The following is a 19,613-nucleotide window of genomic DNA, read 5'->3' on the forward strand; positions in this document are numbered from 1 at the left end:
CTTCTTCCATTTCAAACCTCAAAAGAAACATATGTTTTAGCCCTTTTTTTTTCTTCTAAGTCAGTTGTTTTGTATACTAATAATATATATTGCTAACTAAATGTGGCTCATCACCCTTGTGTGGTTGATAGATATATTGCCCTTTGTGGACCAGAAATCAAGCTGATATAAAAAATAAAGTGTGTGCGTGCACATGCAGACATTTGTTTGTTTATTTATTTATTTATTTATTATTTTGTTGCATTATTCCTCCATTAAGAAATATATTTCCATCAACTGAGAGTGCAAGTCAATTTCTTCTGCTTGCTTCATCTGTCAGTTTCTGCAACGTGCAGTACTTCGTCTGAAATAGAGATTGATGTGAATTTCTAGTTCTTTTTCTGAATGATTGTTGCCAATGCTGAGATTTTGCAGAAGCAGCTCTTTGATTATGTCTCGGTGAACTTCATCCAGGTACTTCAGTATTAAAATGAACAGGGCAGCTTGAAACTCACACTTCTCACTGGATAAATGTACAGGAGTTTGTGCAGTAGGGGCATTTCCAGAGTTGAAAAGAATGGGCGGAGCCCCCTGAGGTTCATAGGTGTCCTGCAATCTCCATCGGTTCAAGTAAGGCTAGGCAAACATTTGATAGCTTTGATAGGGCCACAGCTTCCGTAGGGGTTGTCCAAGGTTGACGGTGTTGTGTCCTACTTATGGACAAGCTAGGACTTTCCAGGGGTTTAGGAGTAGGTTGCATTTTTCTATGATTTTCTAATTCTGTTCAACCTGTTTAGAGCTTATATCATTTTGGGAGGGCCAATGGCACCTTTGACATTTTGAAAACATGTGGGTACTCAGAGACCATGGCTGCCACGAGGATGTACAGATTAGCTGCCACAGTGAGAATGGCCAGTCACATACATGCCATGTCTTCCTTATTGCTCTCTAGTCTTCTAGAATGTTCTTTACTTCTGCAGCTTAGGTTTGACTATATGGGCATGTGAACACATATACAAACAAACAGATGGCCTGTAGACACTGGCCAATTTTATTATACCATGAGTCCTATCTGAAATTAAAGGATATTCTTGGAAATGATTCTGATGTTTGGCCTTGCAACATGCCAGTTTCTTTTTTAAACTAAAATTAAACTTTAAAAAATTAAATAATAGAGTCGGGTGGGGACTCTGGAAGATAACTGGGGATCTTAGGGTTACACTAGATTTTTTGTGTACTTCTATTACAAAACTGCAGAAAACTGCAACACTGAATGCTCTAAGGTACCACTGGGGCCAAAAGCAAGGCTCAACACATTCTTAGTATTAATATTAATACTAAGTATTGATACTTACTTAATCAAGCTCAGCCCTTACTGAAGACATGGCAGTCATCTGAAATAATCTCGTTTATGAATTAACTATCCACATTTTAGGGAAAATCTCATATCTTTCTTTTCCTGTCTATTTCTATTTTTTTCCATAGGCTGCCTGTTTGACAGGAGGCTATGCTCTCAGCAGGAAGTCTGTGTGCAAGGTAAATTAATGTAGTGCAGGGAGGGGGGGTGGCTAGAAGACAATCAAAAGTGTTAAAATGGTGGCAGGGAAGGTAGCCCCTGCCTGTTGCTGGGGAAAGAGGTAAACTGCCCTTCCTGAGTCTACAGACTGATGTTTTATGCATGGATGGGGAAGTCACTGGTAGGGTCTGGTCTTCTACCCATTGATTAGGTCCAACCTCTTTCAATGTTGATGGATGCCTTTGATATTACGTCCACCTTTTAAGTTAGTTACAGCTATATGGAAATATCAGTCTACCTGGGTAAGGGCCAAGAGTGCCTGCTTAGCTTTTGAAGACATGATTTCCCTTTTCCTGTTTCACAGTATACCTGGAGTGGGGAATCTATGCTCCTCCCAACATGGCTGAGCTACTCATCCCAGCATTCCTCTGGGTTGCAATTCAGCTCCAGGCTTTCCATTTTTAGTGGTTCATTACTGTGCACATTGACCTAAATGTTTGTCCCTATGAGTGCAAGAGGGCTTACTCCTGGAAAAGTCTGCATCCTCAGGTCTTTACAGCTTGAGGAATTGTGTAATTTGTTCAACCCGTTTTAGCTTTTTAGTGGATTGTCAGGGAAGGGCCACATACAGAAGCTACAACCCAACAGGCAAATTATATCTAGTTGCCTGGCATTATTGTGCACTTCCTTTCTTCACCTCCCCACCCCACCCCTGCCATTCTGGTCTATGTAGACAACTATCCTGTGACCTTGTTATCTTTCCAGATGGTTTATTTGGCCAGTGCCAGGAAAGTTCATTGCGAGACCAGCCCTACTTTCAGGTCACTGCACCAGTGCTCCAGCGTTTGCAAGATATTCTCCGGCATCTTATGGCACAAGGTGAATGTCAGCAGTTAGAGGAGAAGAGCTAAGGACAGGATAGGGAAGTGAGCTATCTCTGCACCAGGCAAGATGATGGGTGCCTTCTTATACCTTTAATACTAGTCAGAAACATTTTTTCTCTGTATCAGATTCGTAACACAAAGGCCAGGAGGAATCTGGTGGCACCTTTTCAAACTAACAAATTTTGTCAAAAAGCACATGCTTTCATGAGCTGCAGAGTTAGGTCTCTGACATGCTAAAACTGTCCCTGTTTTGCCACCTATTTTTGGAAATCCCTCTTCTTTTATTGTAAAGCTTGGGTCTGAATGTATGCCGTTTATTAAAAAGTTTACTCCAAGCTGCTAGTCTGCCATATCCAGAGTTCAGCTTTCTTCAGTGCTGAGTTACAGCAGGGTTAGACAACTTAGTTTCCCCCAGATGAGTTGAACTTTTAACTCTTGGCCAGCATGGAGAACAGCAAGAGATAGAAGGTATAATCCAAGACATCTCAAGGTTATTGATTTGCCTGCTCCTGAGTTTATGCATATCCTCTATGCATATCCTCTATGCATCCTTTCAGCATTCAAATCAATATTTGGTTTTTGTGGCCATGCACTAATTTATTTTCATTTTCTATTTTTCATATCAGGTTTATCGTGGCAGGATGACCTTACGCAGTATGTGATTTCCCAGGAGATGGAACACATCCCTAGGCTTTACCTTCCATCTTCATGGAATTCTGCAGCTGAGGATAGGTAGGAAGAATAGTTTCCTTGAGATGTACTTTCACTACATAGCTGCTGCTATCTCTTAGTAAATACCTGCTGATTAGTATTAGAATGGTTACACTCTACTGAACAGCAAACCAACTCCCTTGTCTTCTTTTCTACAACCACCTGTCTGTTCTGCAGAATGATCTTTAAAAAAGCAGCAATATGCAAAGATAGTTTGAAAAACTGCTCTAATGTATTGACCATCAAGCCAAGAACCAGGCATCTCCATATCCTTCCTTCACCAGTCTTAGTGCCCTCTAGATGCCTGGACTTCAAATCCTAGAATTTTCATCAATGGCCATCAATGCTCGCTGGGGAATTCTGGGAGTTGAAGTCTACACATCTGAAGGGCATCCAGCTTGGGATAAGCTGCTGTATACTTAACTGGGAGAAAGTTCCACCAAAGTCAGTAGAGTTTACTGTTGAACAAAGGTAGGATTATACTGGATTATACTGTTAAAGCAACCAAGATGTGAAGCAAACATCAACTGGAGGTGAGGGGGGAGGTTGTAATCAATAAAAAAAAAAGGAACTAAGAAACAATAGGCAATTCCAGAATATAAAATGAACAAGGGCTATAAAATGGAAGATCCCCCATTATGCTCTCTCTGGGCTATCCAAGAAGTGAACATTGAAACAAGAACATCAAGAATCGACTTATATATTATCAGGCCTTGATGCACATTGTTTTCCTTTTTATTTACTTATCGAATTTGTATGCTGCTGCAATCATAAGACTCTTGGCAGCTAACGAGGTATAAAACTACAATGAAGGTGAGACAAATAAACCCCAGACAAAATACGTAGCACCAGGCTCCATCTTCAGACTTTTCTAGAAAGCAGAGAATGTCGGAGGCAGACGGATCTCCTATGGGAGATTGTTCTTTTTTCTTTTCTTACACATTGCCAGGGTGAGGACTTGGATGGAAAATAGGGGGAGCTCCTACTTTGTTCCCTATTGTGCTCCCAGTTCTGCACCTGCCCGAAAATAATCGTTTTGTTTCACCAGATGTTTGAACTACACATTGCTGGTGCCTGGACCACAATCTAATCAGTGTTACAGTGAGGGAGGAGCAAAGCTTTTACAGCTCACATCCCCACACCTGCGTCAAAGTCCTTTTGTTGGCTACTTATAAAACAGAACAAAATTGTGCCCTCCAGCCAGAATGACTCGGCAGACCCCATTATACTCTGGCCCTGAGTGCGATGGGGTGAAAAGATACACTGGCAGAGCAGGAACAAGCAGCTAGCGCTTTGGGTATGACCATAAGTTAGCATGCAAAAATGGTCACTTGTTGGACTGGAAATAAGAACTTTTGATCCCCAGTTTATATATAATCACAACAAGCTGCTCAGAGTCTTCCAAAATGGTGGATGGATGGACATTTTACCTTGGAATGTCCCCTTTACAGGTTCCCAGCTCTTCACCTAGTTCCCAGGAGATCCTCTTTGTCATCTCAGCCCTCCTCCCCTCATGGAGCCCACCAGCCTCCTCTCCCCCCAGCACTCCTGCAACGGTATCTGGAGTTGCTGTTGGCCTCTCAGCCTGAGCTAGGTCACAAGAATGCATTTCTATCTTCTTACCCTCATTACCAGGTGGGTATTTCAACAAAGCTGCTCAGCATCAAGTAGAATAGCCTCCGCCCGCTTGCTGGCTGTGAATGAATTGGATTCAATGTGCATGGAGAGCATTGAGTTACGGAATGATGCTCCAGAACTTGCTTATTTTACATTGTGTGTGGCCCTCCAGATGTTGTTGGATTATCATTCCCATAATCACTGATCATTAGCCAGGCTGGGTGGGGTGGATAAGAGTTGGAGATGAACATCTGGAAGGCCATAGGTTCCTTACCACTTCTTTTTTTCCTTTTAAAACAGTTCCATTAAAATAATAGCTGTTTCCTACAAGAACACAGGAACAAAGAGCCAGGCTACTACTGGACAATCTCATAGTTCTGTATGCTCTAATTAGGTATTATCTAAGATCCTTCTTTATAACAGGAATTGAATGTAGGACCTATAAATGCAAGGCATGCGCTCTGTAACTGAGCTATGGTGCCCCAACAAATCAACTTCAGTTCCTGGGATTCTCAAGGAAAACTGAGAAAGATTCCTGTCTGAAACCTGAAAAGCCAGCGGCAGGTCCTTTCCCTATTTGCACCTAACTAGGGCTGACAAGGAAGGCAGGAGAAGTGTGTCAGCCTCTGCCACCCTGCGGTTGTGGGGGCTGCCCAGTGAAGCCTCTCTTGTTTTAACAGGCAGCCTCTGTCACCTCATAGATCATCTGTCTCAGTACCAGATTTTGACAGATGGCTAAAGTCTAGCTATCTGTCAAAACCATTTACCAATCGCAGCAGTGTTGTGATTGGCAGATGGTTTCCTCCTGGGTGGTGACATTGACAAAGGGGAGGGCAGCAAAGCCAGAGGGTTTCAGCAGTGGTTTTGCTTAACATGTCCTGCAAAGCTAAATCAGTGCACCACCATCTGGTACAAAGCCAGAAGAGAGGCTGTAGGGAAAGAATAGAGTGACAGTCTTATGCCAATATAGTTTATTGGTGACTTGAGGATCCGTGAAAAGAACTTTAATTTGCCAACATAGCTCCTGCTACCTCCAAGAAAGTCTGGGGAAGTTTCATATCAGAAACCTGGAGAGCCCTTGCAAGTGAAACAATGAGCTAGATTGACCAGTATTCTGACTCAGGATAAGGCAACTGGTTTCATGTGTTTCTAAATTGCCTTTCTGTATACTTCTGCTTCAGTTCAGCTACCCAGATGGCACCTTCCAGGACAATCCCACTGCTCACAACCTGAAGTCTCCCATTTTCTTAGACCAAGCTGCTGCTTCCAAGGTCCTGATGGGTGCCAGCACTGCTCCTTTCTATAGGGAACAGCAGGGGCTGGATGGAGGTCAACTTTTCCAAGACCTGGGGGCACTTTACTTAACCCAGGAGCAGACAGGTAAATCCAGAAATAGGGCCCAGAACAAGCAAGATTCCAAGATAGATTATCCTCTTCAGGATGATGGTGACAACCCTGAAAACAGAGCAGAGTCTCAAACGCACTTGACTGAGCCAGGTGAGACTTTTCTTATTTGTTTTTCAGTGGCCCTCTAAGAATCATTTAGCTTATTTATCTTGGTTTCAAAGCCTTGATGATTACTAGGCTACAGAAGCAACACCGTCCCCTCCCTTCTGTCCACAGATAGGCTTGTTCAGAGGCTTACAGCAATACTTGCCAACTACGGGATTAGACCACAGGACATGATCCAGTTCCTTCAGGGTCCCAATAAGCATGGTGAGTGGGTATGAGGACTTGGAAGAGAAGAGGCAGATGGGACAGTGGTAGCTGGAGGAGAGAGATAGGAGGAAAGCTAGTGTCTGGAGGTAAAATAGGAACTGGATGGACTGAATCTGAAGAGAGAGGAGATTCTGTGCTGTCCCTGTGCTAGCTCATGCAATCCAGGCTTATATTTGTGCTGGCTTCACCCCAGAATGTGTTTTTCCTCTGTTGGTATTTTAGCTCTGGAGCCTATGACATGGCAACCAGAGAACATGCTTGAGCCTACACAGAATGTCTTCCCTTAAGTGCAAGGGGAGGAAACTAGTAACTCTCTCATGGTGGACTATGACTGCCATGACCATTGGCCAGGCTGGCTGGGGCTGATGAAACTTTGACAACATGAGGAAAGTTATAGATGGTTAACTTCTACTTCACTACTTTGTAAATAAACAGATTAAGCTTTAAGATTTCTTACCTTAGAAAGTAAGCACCTTCCTTCTCTAATTCTTTCCCTAGCTGGTAGGCTTGAACAAGAAGCTCTGGAGTCCAAGCGGGTAAGTTCACTTGCTTCTTGATATATGTGGAAAACTCTGGGACTCCTAAATCCCTCATCCCAAAACACTGAAATGTCCTTTCCTATTAGTCACTGGAGGATACACAATACCTGGATGTTGAACCAACATCTGGATTTGAGAAGTAGACTCCACTAAGCCGCGCTTGATTTTTTTCTTGTCGTAATACACAACTGGGCAACTACCATGGACATGGGGCAGAGTTACTTCTGGTTTTTTGGGGTTGGGGGAGGGGTTTTTGGTCTCCAAAAGCCACAGGAGATGTGGTGATGGCAATTATGTCTGCACATAACCAGAGTGGGTGGCTTGCCTAATTTAGTAGGGGGTTGGGAAGAGTTCAAAGAGCTCAACAGATGTTTTTGATCTAAACACCTATCAAAATCCCCATTCATTCCCTCCCCCTGAAATAAGGCCAAACATTTGGCCCTCTCCACTTGGAGTAGGGGCTCTGAGGATTTTCTGGGGCCACATTTAGGCCATTGGTTGCCCACACCATCAGACAGCAATCCTCCACGGCCAATTTTTATATAGGTGGCTCCTGTCAAGAGGAAGGGAACAGATCATTACAAATTCAGACATAAGGATGGAACCAGCAACCTGAGACTGTTAATGGAGAGGCATAGTTTGAGAAGGGAATTTGCAAGATTGGCTGTAGTAACAGGCAGGAGTTATCCCAAATAGCTGTGGGCTGCTGGTTTGAAGTACTGAGTGCTGATGAATGACTTTTCATTTTTCATTTAGGTGACAGAAGCAGAAATGCAACATGGGGAGGAACTGGAGCCACTCCCTTCTCAGGAAGACTCCATCAGTGTTATTCCCACAGAGGGGCAAATTCAGGCCCAGGGAGAGACACTTGGCTCGACCGAAGCCCATGTGGCAATGACAACATCTCCTCCAGAATCACACAAGCCCTTACACCCTGGGGAAGGTGATAGCAGCAGTCCTGAGGTGGTGATGGTGAAGAAGAGCCGCATGGCAGTAGGTGTACTCAACAGGGATGAGGAGCAGCAAGAGACACCATTGGCTGCCGAGGAATATGGCTACATTGTCACTGACCAGAAGTAAGAGAAAGAGTGTGTCTGAGGAAATGGGGGGGGGGGGGATAAATGGGCAGAGCCAAAGAGCAAGTCATATTGTTTGATTTATTCAAGATGTGGATGCCCTTGTATAATACCTGTATGAGATCCAGATTTGGAGCAGACAAATGCATATTACATCACCCCAAAGATAGCCTATGCTAGGCTGGCTGCTTGTCCAGGATGCCTGGGCCTACTTTAAAATGAACATATCTGGAGTGAACAAGACTGGGGAAAGCTGAGCTACACATTGACAAGTTCCAGTAGATAGTAGGGTGATACTTATAATAGTTATTCTCATTTGCATCCGCACAATAGCTGGATTCATGCATCATGTTCAGCCATAAAATGGTTGGTTTATTTATGGTTTGGTGTGGCATGGAAGAGAGAACCAGTAAATAAACTATGGTTGGTTATAGAGTAGTCCACTGCAGTATTAAGGCCTGGTTGTCTCTTGGCTTATTAATTGCAGCTGTTGATTAATGTATGTGCCAGGTGATGATTAATATTCAGGAGGGTACACCTAATAGTATTATTTACCTGCTGTCTGATAACCAACTTTCTCCTCTACGCTTTTCCAATGGGTCTTGACCTACTGCATTTTTACAACCTGCAGGCCATTAAGTCTTGCTGCTGGCATTCGTCTCCTTGAGATCCTGGCTGAACGTGTTCACTTATCTACTGCCAGCTTCATCAACATCAGGCAAGTGCTGTAGCATAGTTGAGGTCTGGGGATCCATAAGAAACTGGAGTGTGCTGTTATTTGGAGTGGTTCTGGAAGGGGAGGACTCTAGTGAGATACAGTTGAAGGAAGTACTGGTAACGTAGCCAGCCAGAGTGTGATGCTGTTTTCATAATGAGGAGGTCTGCAGGGTCTTCCTTGTACTGTTGAGATAGCTTGCCCCAATTTAGTGCTTCGCGATGCATTAGGACTACAACTCCCAGAATTCTTAGCCAGGTGGCTATCCCAACATACTGGCAGGGCCCGATATTGGCAGCTTGGGGATAAATTGTATCTCCTATGCTGACGAGTTCTCATTGTTGGGTGGATGACACAAGGTCTTTGCTTTGTTACATAGATGGAATTATCCCAATGGGATTGGACTCCTTATTTTTCCTAAATAAGGAACCCTTGCGCATATGAGCAGGAACCCTTTTCCAGCAGCTATGTGCTTGCAATGGATTTTGAACTAGGTTGGGCTTTAAGGCACAGCTTGGAGATCTTTCACGTTCAGTGAAAACTGTCAACCTCTGAATGAAGAGGAGTCTTCAGATAACTCTATGTAAGGAGCATTGTAAAGAATGATGATGGATAGCTATAACAGGCATCCTGCAAAGATGGGCAAAGAAGGCATGCTTGTTGAGTGAACAATGTGGTTAGTGAAAGCAGAATCCTAAGTTCAGATCTCTCCCCGTGCAGTGTGTTGGGCCCAGCTCTCACGTTCCGCATCCGTCAAAACCACCAGAACTTGTCTCTGAATGATGTTGCCAGTAGGGCTGGTAAGTCGAGAGCAAATTAATAGTCACAATAGTTATACAAATTCTGTTTCCTAGACCTAACAAGACACTAAATTATCTTGTTTAATAGGTACAGGATACCCTCTATGCTATAGTGGGAATGAACATGCTTTTCTGTAGCCTGGAGCCATACTATTACTATTTTTATTACTTTTATTATCAGTATCACGATTACTGCAAATATTTTTATTTTAGAATTTTCCCTTTTTTAGGAAAAGAGCAGCCTAGCAGAAAGTTTGCTTGTCAGTTTTGCTTTATTTTGTTTGTTACGGTGTTTATTTTCCTTTTTTTGGGTAAAAATCAATATGGTCTGAAAAGATGGTTCTGAGGGTCCACAAAAAAGGGGGGGGGCAGGGGAGCTCCCTCTATCACAGTGTTGTCCTTTCTACTCATGTAGTAAACCCTCCAAGCCAAACAGAAAAAAAGACCAATCCTGAAGTCACGCTCTCCCCAGTTTCTGTGTTTATTCTGCATTCAATTACTGCTTTGCATGTCCCCAAGTTCAGTCCTCCAGCGTGGCTTGTTCATTTCTATCCTTCCTCTAGCCCTGGTGAAGTCAGAGCTGGAATCGGAGGTGGGAGTAAAGATCCTACAGATGGGTGTAGGACAGGTAAGACTTGGCTGTGATTGCCTCATGGCATCCTCAAGCTTTGATAGTGTTTGGCCAAGAGAGAAGTCCTGAGAATTCTGACTCATAAGCCAAGCCATCAGATTGCCTGTTTGGAAAGTCTGCTTTTGAGTTAAGGAAGGCTTGGGACCAGCAGAAGAGAGGGCCCATTCAGCTCCCAGCATGAAGGAAAAAAGAAAGCTACTGGCTGCACAATAGGGAAAGAATAGAATGAGAATTCAGCAAAGGTTCCAGATTTTAGCAACGGGGCGGGACAGAGCATGGGGAAATGGCAGAAGACAGCAGTGGGGCAGTGGCAATTTTGATAGGGCTCCATAATGCAAGGATGATGGAATGGCAACTAACAGCAAAGTACGCAGCTTACACTGGCGACGGCCGTGACCCTTCAGAAGTCCAGAAGAACCTTCCCCATTGGCCATGCTGGCTGAGGCTGCTGGGAACCAGACCCCAGCCACGTCTGAAGGGGTCGTGGAGGTCACTTCCTTATTTATCATAAGCTCACCTGTTCTGTGCCTGTCTTTCCACAGCGCAATGAGGCTGCAACTTACCCCCATCCCGCCCATTTCGGCAGCACCTTCCGCTCAGTGCTGCTCACCTTTGTGTTACTGGCCTGTGTGGCCGGCATCGTCATTGCTGCTGTTGTGGTCTTTTGTCTGCGCCAGCATGCCAAGCAGCGGGAGAAAGAACGGCTGGCAGGGCTGGGGCCAGAGGGAGCAACCGACAGCACTTATGAATACCAGGTACCAGCAGATCTGATGGCGGGGGGGAGATTTCAACATCGCTGAGTCTGCCAAGATCATTGGGCATCTCTACTTTTAGTGCCACTGCTCACCAGAAATCTTAGGCCGGGGTGCCCGGCACCCTCTGTTTACTTACTGAAGCCATTTTTGGGGTTCCCCAAAATTGACTGAGATTGCACAAGAGCCCCAAGCAAACCCTAGCCAGCTTAGCATGTTATGCAGCGGTAGCCACTAAGGCTTTAACTGCCCTGGTTAAGGGTGTTGGGCAAACACGTTCCTAACATTCAAAGGCTCCAGCCTCTCATTCAGTGGCAGAATACAAATTCAAGCGTCCTGGATAGATGGCTGCCAGGCATGGCTCCTAGCTCCTTCGGGAGGATTGGACCAAGGTGAAGTCCGTTGTGTCTTCTCATTATCCTGTTTTTTTTGCATAGCATTTCTGAATGGAAGAATTAAGGGCATTTGGACGATAGGAATGCTTTGGGCTAGGTCAAACTCTCTGCTTTTCCTATCTGTTGTCCAGCCTCAGTGACCAGTGTGGATGGTCATTGTAGCCGGGTCCTCTTTCCCACAGGAGCTCTGCCGACAGCACATGGCTGCCAAGTCCCTGTTTGGCCGTGCAGAACCCCCTCCGCCCCCTGCTCCTGCCGAAAACTCCCGCGTCAGCAGTGTTTCCTCACAGTTCAGCGATGCACCCCAGGCCAGCCCCAGCTCCCACAGCAGCACACCATCTTGGTGTGAAGAGCCTGTGCAGTCCAACATGGATATCTCCACTGGGCACATGATTCTGGTGAGGAGCACCGGCACCCTGCACATTTGTGCTGATGGGACGGCTTGATGGAGGTTTGCAAGCTTGCCAGACAGAGCCTTACCGCAGGCATAGGTGCATGGTTGTGTGCGTCATTTATGAGGTGAAATGCCTAGCTAAACAGCCTCACTTAGCCAGCTGGGGCTGATCTCGAAAGCTAAACAGGGTTGCACCTGGGGACAGCTTTGACTGGAGACCATGAGGAAATTCTAAGGCTGTAGGCTAGACTGGGAAGTCAAAAGCCAGGGCAAAGTATTTCCATAGTGCTGCCTGATGATCACATGATTGTGTTCATGAGATCATCAGGAATCAAGCTTGACTTCAAGGAGAATTTACCTTTTTCCTTTTTTTTTTTTTTTTTAGTGAAATTAAAACCTGGTAAGTAAACCCATAGGGGGAATGACTGTGCTGCATCTTATCATACCTCTAAAGCAGTGTTGTCCAAACTTGGCCACTTTAAGATGTGGGGAATTCTGGGAGTTGAAGTCCACTCATCTTAAAGTGGCCAAGTTTGGACAACACTGCTCTAAAGTTTAGGCAGTAAACAACAGCGCTACGCATGCTCTTCTTGCTTCTCCTAGGTCAGTGTTTCTCAACCTCAGCAACTTTAAGATGCGTGGACTTCAGCTCCCAGAATTTCCCAGCCAACGTGTAAGACGTACAGCAACTGAGAAGGCTGCGGTTGAGAAACATTGTCCTAGATCTTAACAGCAACGTGACATTCCTCAGATGTATTGAGATTGTCATCTCTGGGAATTCAGTGCCCAAACATCTTGAAGGCATCAAGTCAGAGATTGCTTTCAACAGATCTCAATCATCTCTTTGGGGGGAGGGAGGGGGAGGGGTATAATTTTAACATATAGCTCCAGGAGGTAATAACTGCTCTGTTGCCCCCACAGGCATATATGGAGGACCATCTGCGTAATCGTGATCGGTTGGCTAAAGAGTGGCAAGCACTGTGTGCATACCAAGCAGAACCAAACACTTGTGATGCTGCCCAGTGCGAAGCCAATGTCAAGAAGAACCGCAATTCAGATTATGTGCCCTGTGAGTCCATAACAAGCACTGCCTGTGGTCACTAGGGGATGGAGCTTTTCCCATTTACCCCTACTCCTTGCTGGCTTAGCAGAGGCTGTGGAGTGTGGCCAGTGCATGGTTCTGCAGTGGTGGCTATAGGACCTACTTAACAGCAGGGGGGAGGGGTGCAACAAAGCTGCAGTATGTGGAACAACAGTACAAAACGGTCTGTACATAAAGTGAGTAGGGTCACATCAGAAGATGGATAGGACCAGTATTTTCTGCTTTTCTCTGAGTTTGGGTGGGTTGTTTCTTCCTTAAATAAGTTCAGCCTATTTTAGGGGTAATGCTCTTTTCATAAGCTTTCAACCTACAGATAGATGGAAGCCACAGTCGTATTACTGATTTTTTAGCAATCGCATCCCTGAAATTCAGTAACAGATTGGAGAGGATCTGCAGTCACATGAAGTTCTGGGGTCATGGGTTCCCTGACCCTGGTCTAGAGATGCATCTCTGTGACCAATGACTCGGTGTCTTTTGGCCTTGGGGGATGGGGCTGTAGCTTCACAAGAATTCCAGCTTCTGGCTGCTCCAGCCAGACTAGACCAAAGGCTCCTTGTTTTTTCTGCTGTTCCTAGATGACCACGCACGCATCAAGTTGAAAATGGAAAGCAACCCATCGCGGAGTGACTTCATTAATGCCAGCCCCATTGTGAGTGACGGAGACCCATATTCTTGTCCTTGTTATTACACTTGGTATCCCACCAAATACTGTCCCACTGGCCCATTTTTAAGAGGCTGCCTCTGCCACCTTTCTTGCCAAGTCTAGTAGCAGCTATTGCTCAGCTAGAAAAGACACTCCCAAAGTCCCCTCAGCCCTGCCACTTTGGATTACACGTGCCACACTCATCATTTTTTTTAAGGTATAAGGCCATCTGTTCCTCTCAGAGTTCTTCAGCCATCAGATCTACATTCTGTTCACAGGACTTATTTCTCAGCAGTGCCTCACAGTTGTCTCTCACCTGCCTTCTAGACGCAGATAGACTTTCTCACTTCTTGGTGTGAAGTCTTGCACTTCCCAATTGGACATCTGATCTATTAAATTAATCTTTCCTTTTTCAATCTGTCTGCATATTTTCTCACCTTAGAAAGTTATTCTGTGCCTCTTTCTTCCTATCTTAGATCAAGGATAGGGTATTTAAATTGTGTCTCTCCAAGTGCTGTTCTGTTAAGTGCAACAGTTGGGTCTAATAGGCCAGCATCTATTTCACTGGTTCAGATTTTTTTCACTCTCCCCCCCCTCCTCTTCAACATGGCCATGATTATTCATTCTTCAGTCTAATTAATTTAGATTCATCTTGATCACCTGACTTGCTGCTTGTGGATAATTTGACCATAGGCAATGCCATTTTGTAGTAATACTTTATACTTCTAATAACATACAGCCAAGTTTGGTTGCTCTGAAGATCCAATATCTTTATCCAGAATGATCATGATAAGCAAAATCAAACAACTTTGCTCAACCAGATGTGTTGTACCTCAACTTCCATATCACTTAAGAGATGACTGGGTGTGTGCCCAAACATTTGGAGAGTACTGGGCTGATAACAGATCTTCAGTGTGGATCCATCTACAGCTCATCCCCTTCAGCCTACTTTATCAAGTCTAATTCTCTTCTGTCCCCTCCCTTCCAGAATTCCCAGCTAGCATAGATCAACTAGGAATTGTAGTCCCTATTCCTTCAGGGAGCACCAGGATGAGGAACGCTATTCTAATTCATGCTCTGTTTCTTTGCAGATTGACCATGATCCACGGATGCCAGCATACATTGCAACACAAGGTCCATTGTCCCACACCATTGCTGATTTTTGGCAGGTAAAATGGGGCAGGGAGATGTTTATCCTAAAGGGATCACATTCCTGTGCTGCCTGATAGAGCATTTTGACTGACATTTCTTTGCACAGGGGGGTTCTGCTACCTCTGGCATTATATTCAAAGCCTTTAGAAGAGGGGCAGATAGGCAATAAAGAGCGTGGAATGCATCTTCCCATTCAGAGACAAGGGCAGGTTTGTACTCCATATCAACAGAATGAAATACCATGGCTAGATGATGTATGTTAGTAAACTCCTCAATGTATGCATGTCTGAATGTACAGTTTTATTTGATTTCTATTATGAATGGGTAAGAAGTAAGAAAGCAGAAAGACAAGTTGCCACACTTGATGTTGAGAGGCTGCTGGGTTCTTCTCTTCAGAATTTATTAGACATACCCCATACGTTCCCAAGCTGACTTTGCAGCCCAGAGGAATTTAAATTTACTTTGTTTTTAATTGGAGGCAGAGACATTCCATGGACTAAGTTCTCTTCCCTCTCTTCCCATGTGCCTCTTTTCATATGTGGGGTGACATTTGGACTTCTTTCAATATAGAGAAGAAGTCGGAGTGTGTGTTGTGACTGGGAGCTCTGCTCCTGCCTGTCCCTTGTATGCAGATGGTATGGGAGAATGGCTGCACAGTCATTGTCATGCTGACCCCCCTAGTGGAGGATGGTGTCAAGCAGTGTGACCGCTACTGGCCTGATGAGGGATCCTCACTCTACCACATCTATGAGGTAAGGCTGACCAGTTATGTCTTTGCAATGCTCAGCAAAGAGTAGCAAAGGTTGCTCCTCTCTTATTGTGGGGTTGTCAGTGAGATGGGTGTCATATCTGAGGTAGCAGTGATGTCCTTTCCCATGCATCTCCCAGCAATGTGAGCAGTTCAGCTGGGTGTGGAAGCTGAATCTCTGTGGAAGACTAATGAAAACTCCTTGCTCCTGTGAATACTTCACTTTCAGGCACTCCACAAAGAACCACGGAAACATTTCTTTTCCCCTTTCTCTTGCAGCCACAGTCCCCTCCCTGAGCCCCCACAGCCATCTATACAAATTGTAAAGTTTTCCTGGGCAGTATAGCTGTTTTCTTATATTCAGTGTTGGGGGCCAGAAATGGGATATGTATCAAACTGTGAAGGTGCTCCTCGTGATATGGAGAGAGCAGGAAGAGTTCTGATGTTTATATTCTTAGACATCTTATATGATTATGGAATCCCAGTGACCAAAATCTCCCATTTTGTAGAAGAGGAGGATGAATTCAAGGTGTCACCCTGAATGGCCACACCTCGTTGAAAAACTGCAGCCTCAGAAGCAGCAGCCTCTGAATCCTGATGATGATATAGATAAGCCACAGTGAATCCTGGTTGTGGGCAGGATAATTATGGCCTCACATTGCATCTATTTTGCTGTTTTCCTGCCTGTACAAAGCCTTATTTTCTCTAGCCTTATGAAGAGAAAAGCAGAAAAGGCATTTTAACTGACCAAATGGAAGATCAAGTGTTTAGAGGAGAACAGGAAAACAAGCTGGGGAATGGATGGCTTGTGGTGCAGATGGTAAGAATTATTATGTGAAGGAGGCTGGCTGGCTGGCTGGCTGCAAGTCTCCCATGTTGCTTCTCTCCCTTTCCAAACCCTGATATCTCCGTTCAGGTGAACCTGGTCTCAGAGCACATCTGGTGCGAGGATTTCCTGGTGCGCAGCTTCTACTTGAAGAATGTGCAGTCTCAGGAGACACGGACTCTGACGCAATTTCACTTCCTGAGCTGGCCGGCAGAGGGCATCCCCACCACCACTCGGCCTCTTCTTGACTTCCGCAGGTACGGAACGTCGTCCTCCTATTGGGAGCCGGGACACGATTTGCGGGGGCGGCGCGGGGCGGGGATGGAAAGCAAGTGCTCTGGTACAGATTGGCAAAAGGGATAGAGGTTGGAGAGGATTTGGCTGCGTTTCGGAAGATACCCCGGGCCCCATCACTTATTTCCTTTTACAAAACATAACCAGGGAAAGGGTCCCAGGCAATATTGGGAGCCTTGCTGTAAAATGAAGGAGGAGCTGGCCACGGGGACAGAAAATCCCAAGGTTGGCCCGTGATAGGCAGCAACGGGGGGGGGGGGGGGGGGGCTGGGTAATTGAAAACAAGTAGCCAGGAAGAGAAGCTGGGTCCTTTCTTTTGATGCAGGCATGACTCAGTGAGGTTTGGAGATAACATGGTGGTATGAATTTGGGGCTTTCCCTAGTATAAGGTGAGGGTTTGTTCTCCCCATCCGCAGCAATACCATAGTTTGATGCCCATTTTGCTTTACCCCCCCCCCCCAACACTCCTTGCTTCCCAGAGGCTGCTGCAAAGGCCCTTTTAGCATTGTTTAACCTTTCCAGAGCCTTGAAGGCCCTCACTCCCATCTCTGAGGTCTCATCCAACCATGGATGGCTGTTGAAGCTCGCGGTGTGATTTTCATTTAACCATCAGCAGCTGAAGCAACAGCTTGATCTTTGCTGTAAAAAATCTTCCGACCAACTGGGCGATCATCAGTTCTGCTGGAAGCCCCAGTAATAGCCAGAACATATAGGCCCCTTGGGACCATGCCTTGTGGTTAATTTAGTTCTGCTTAGAAGTGGCAATTGCTACAGAGCTGAGTGAATTCCTGGCTGGAGCCCCTGCAGGGTGGGTAGATGTACTGCCCTCATGCTTTATTGCAGGGAGGTCAGAGCTGGTGTTGGCTTTTCTCCCAGATGAAGAACTCTTGACTGCTCACTTGAACAGTGTTTATGCTATTGCTATTAGGCTTCACAAAACACCATATTAAACAAAGGCACTAAAGAACATACTCAATAACACAACTCTTAATGTGATATAGATGCTATTCCACCACAGTCATACTAGAGAAAAGGAACCTCAGAATATGTTCATGTGGGGAGGTATAATTTGAACTTTGTATATAATGTTCAAGAGTCTGGAGGACAGGGAATGGTGAGGTGAGGGGCTATGTAACATACCAATGAGGATTCCTGCAAGATCACAGTAGTAGCAATCTTGGTCCCCATTGCCCAAGAAGCCTCTAATTGTGTTACCTTCAAGAAGCATATAAGACAAGAAGGTAGAAAAAACACGATCAGGAATTGGAGACCTGGTTTGTTCTTTTTTTTACCTAGGACAAAATGCCGGAGGGTTGGTCTCTCATTAGCTTCCTATGTTTTCAAAACTATTCTAATCTCTTTTATTCCCTATCTTGTCCTTTCCAGGTACTCTCCTTCTCTTCTTGGATTCACCTGTTCCCTCTCCCCCCCACCCTCCTGCCAGCAATTGGCTCGATACCTAGGCGGGCAGAGGCTGGGATTGGGCGAGGATTAGGGTTGTTTTATTTTATCAGGCAGCTGTTAAAAGAAGTACCTCTGGAACATAATGTCACTTCTGGGCATTGCAACAAGTTAGAAATGCTCTGTGTCTCTCTCTGTGTGTGTGACTTTCAAGGTTTGGATATAATAGGTTGGAGAGGACCTTGTGGCATGGGAGGTGCAACGGCTCCTTCTGAGCATTTGGGGAGCCCAGGGCACATACCTGGCAAGTTGAAATCAGAGGATCTTCATTTAACTGCTGCTTTTTTTACATCCCTCCTCCACAAGTTCTTGGTGCTTCTTCCTCTTAAGTCTTGGTTTGTGGGACATACTCTGTGGGGCAGTCTTAGCTCTTTCTGCCTGCATTGTACCATGCTCTCTCCCCTTCACCGCCTCCTCTCTTCTCCTCCTCTTCCTCTCTTTTTTTTCTCTCTCTCACAGCTGCCAGTGTCATTTTTGTGATTTGCAGCTAGTAATCCTGGCCCAGTTGCATAGTCACAAAAGTGATCATTGGCCACTGTGCCAGCGGCATGGAACAGGAGAGGGCCCAGGTTGCTGTTGTGTCCCCCACCTCCTCCCTTGTCCACCAGGGCCCAAAGGGGAGATCCTGGTACTATCCCTCATGCAGATTTCCACTGGAGAACAGTTGGGGGTGAAAGAAGGTTCAAAGCCATAAAGCAGCAGATGCCCTGGAAGCCTAGGGTGTGTTTGTGTGGGCAAAGAACCCTGGACTCTCCACCAACCCAACTCTGAATCCCTATAAAAGCAAGTGACATGGAGTTGGTCCATTGCTCTTATAGCCTACCTACCAGCAATGTAGGTAATTCAAAAGCTTGCATATATTTTCAGCTATTGTGGATAATAGTTCTACAAATATCTCAGAAGACCATCTCTGGATTTAAAATATGGCATGCTACACCAGAATGTCAGTGCTGTTTTTACATCAGACTGCTCAAAAGATGTCAAACTGCTGAAACAATGTACAGTAGAACTAAGCATCCCTTTCTCATCCCTGCCACCACTGTCCCAGAATAACCAGCAGTCAAACAACTGAAATATCACTTTCATATATTTTTCTGAGATTCATTTAATATATACCTTCTTGTTCATATGATTTGATAAGGTGAGCTGACAATTCCCAGCAGATGCATGTGTGGAAGATCCTTCTCAGTAGGTAAAGAATTTTTCAGCCTGCTAGCAAAGAACACGATAGGAATATAGGGCATGTGGTATCAGCAGAGTCGCCCCTGGGGTGAACAGAATGTTCTGTCAGAGAATGTTCTGACTTCACAATGGACCATTCTGGTCTTGGAACAAGCAATTTTGAGTGTTCTGGAAGTGATTCAACTATAAAAGGTTTTGCACATGCCTGATTACACCCACTGAGTTTTTAGATATTCTGACAGCCTGCAGAGTATGTCACAAATAAATCATTAGCGCTATCATGGGCACTCTGATATTGAAATGGAACACTATTCACTTAAATTGTGTCCATAAACAAAACATTTTTGTTATTTATAATAGATGATTTTATGCCAACAGCTTTAATAGTTCTCTGAGTTGTATCAAATTGTATAAATTATAATAAGGAGCATATTAATTTTCATATTGCTACATTTGTTGGGAGGGATGGTAAATAAA

The 19,613-nt window shown here is 44.9% G+C and overlaps 1 protein-coding gene across 1 annotated transcript in view; it reads left to right on the forward strand.

Annotated features, from left to right (window-relative positions):
* The window catches only part of PTPRN (protein tyrosine phosphatase receptor type N), a 40,070-nt gene that overhangs the window by 14,181 nt on the left and 6,276 nt on the right, over positions 1–19,613 (forward strand). The window contains exons 2-19 of the mRNA XM_088146345.1: positions 1,465–1,515; positions 2,261–2,374; positions 3,006–3,111; positions 4,542–4,725; positions 5,889–6,204; positions 6,331–6,423; positions 6,925–6,962; positions 7,722–8,041; positions 8,673–8,759; positions 9,477–9,556; positions 10,120–10,184; positions 10,730–10,942; positions 11,517–11,732; positions 12,650–12,797; positions 13,406–13,479; positions 14,565–14,642; positions 15,258–15,377; positions 16,290–16,456. Of these exons, the coding sequence (XP_088002471.1) occupies positions 1,465–1,515; positions 2,261–2,374; positions 3,006–3,111; positions 4,542–4,725; positions 5,889–6,204; positions 6,331–6,423; positions 6,925–6,962; positions 7,722–8,041; positions 8,673–8,759; positions 9,477–9,556; positions 10,120–10,184; positions 10,730–10,942; positions 11,517–11,732; positions 12,650–12,797; positions 13,406–13,479; positions 14,565–14,642; positions 15,258–15,377; positions 16,290–16,456 (2,470 nt within the window). The remainder of the gene's footprint in view (positions 1–1,464; positions 1,516–2,260; positions 2,375–3,005; positions 3,112–4,541; positions 4,726–5,888; positions 6,205–6,330; positions 6,424–6,924; positions 6,963–7,721; positions 8,042–8,672; positions 8,760–9,476; positions 9,557–10,119; positions 10,185–10,729; positions 10,943–11,516; positions 11,733–12,649; positions 12,798–13,405; positions 13,480–14,564; positions 14,643–15,257; positions 15,378–16,289; positions 16,457–19,613) is intronic.

This window comes from Python bivittatus, unplaced genomic scaffold (genome assembly GCF_059951505.1).
Source record: "Python bivittatus isolate LINGU-HERP-01145 unplaced genomic scaffold, Pbiv_v1 ctg000480_np1212, whole genome shotgun sequence".
Classification (NCBI taxonomy): Eukaryota; Metazoa; Chordata; class Lepidosauria; order Squamata; family Pythonidae; genus Python; species Python bivittatus.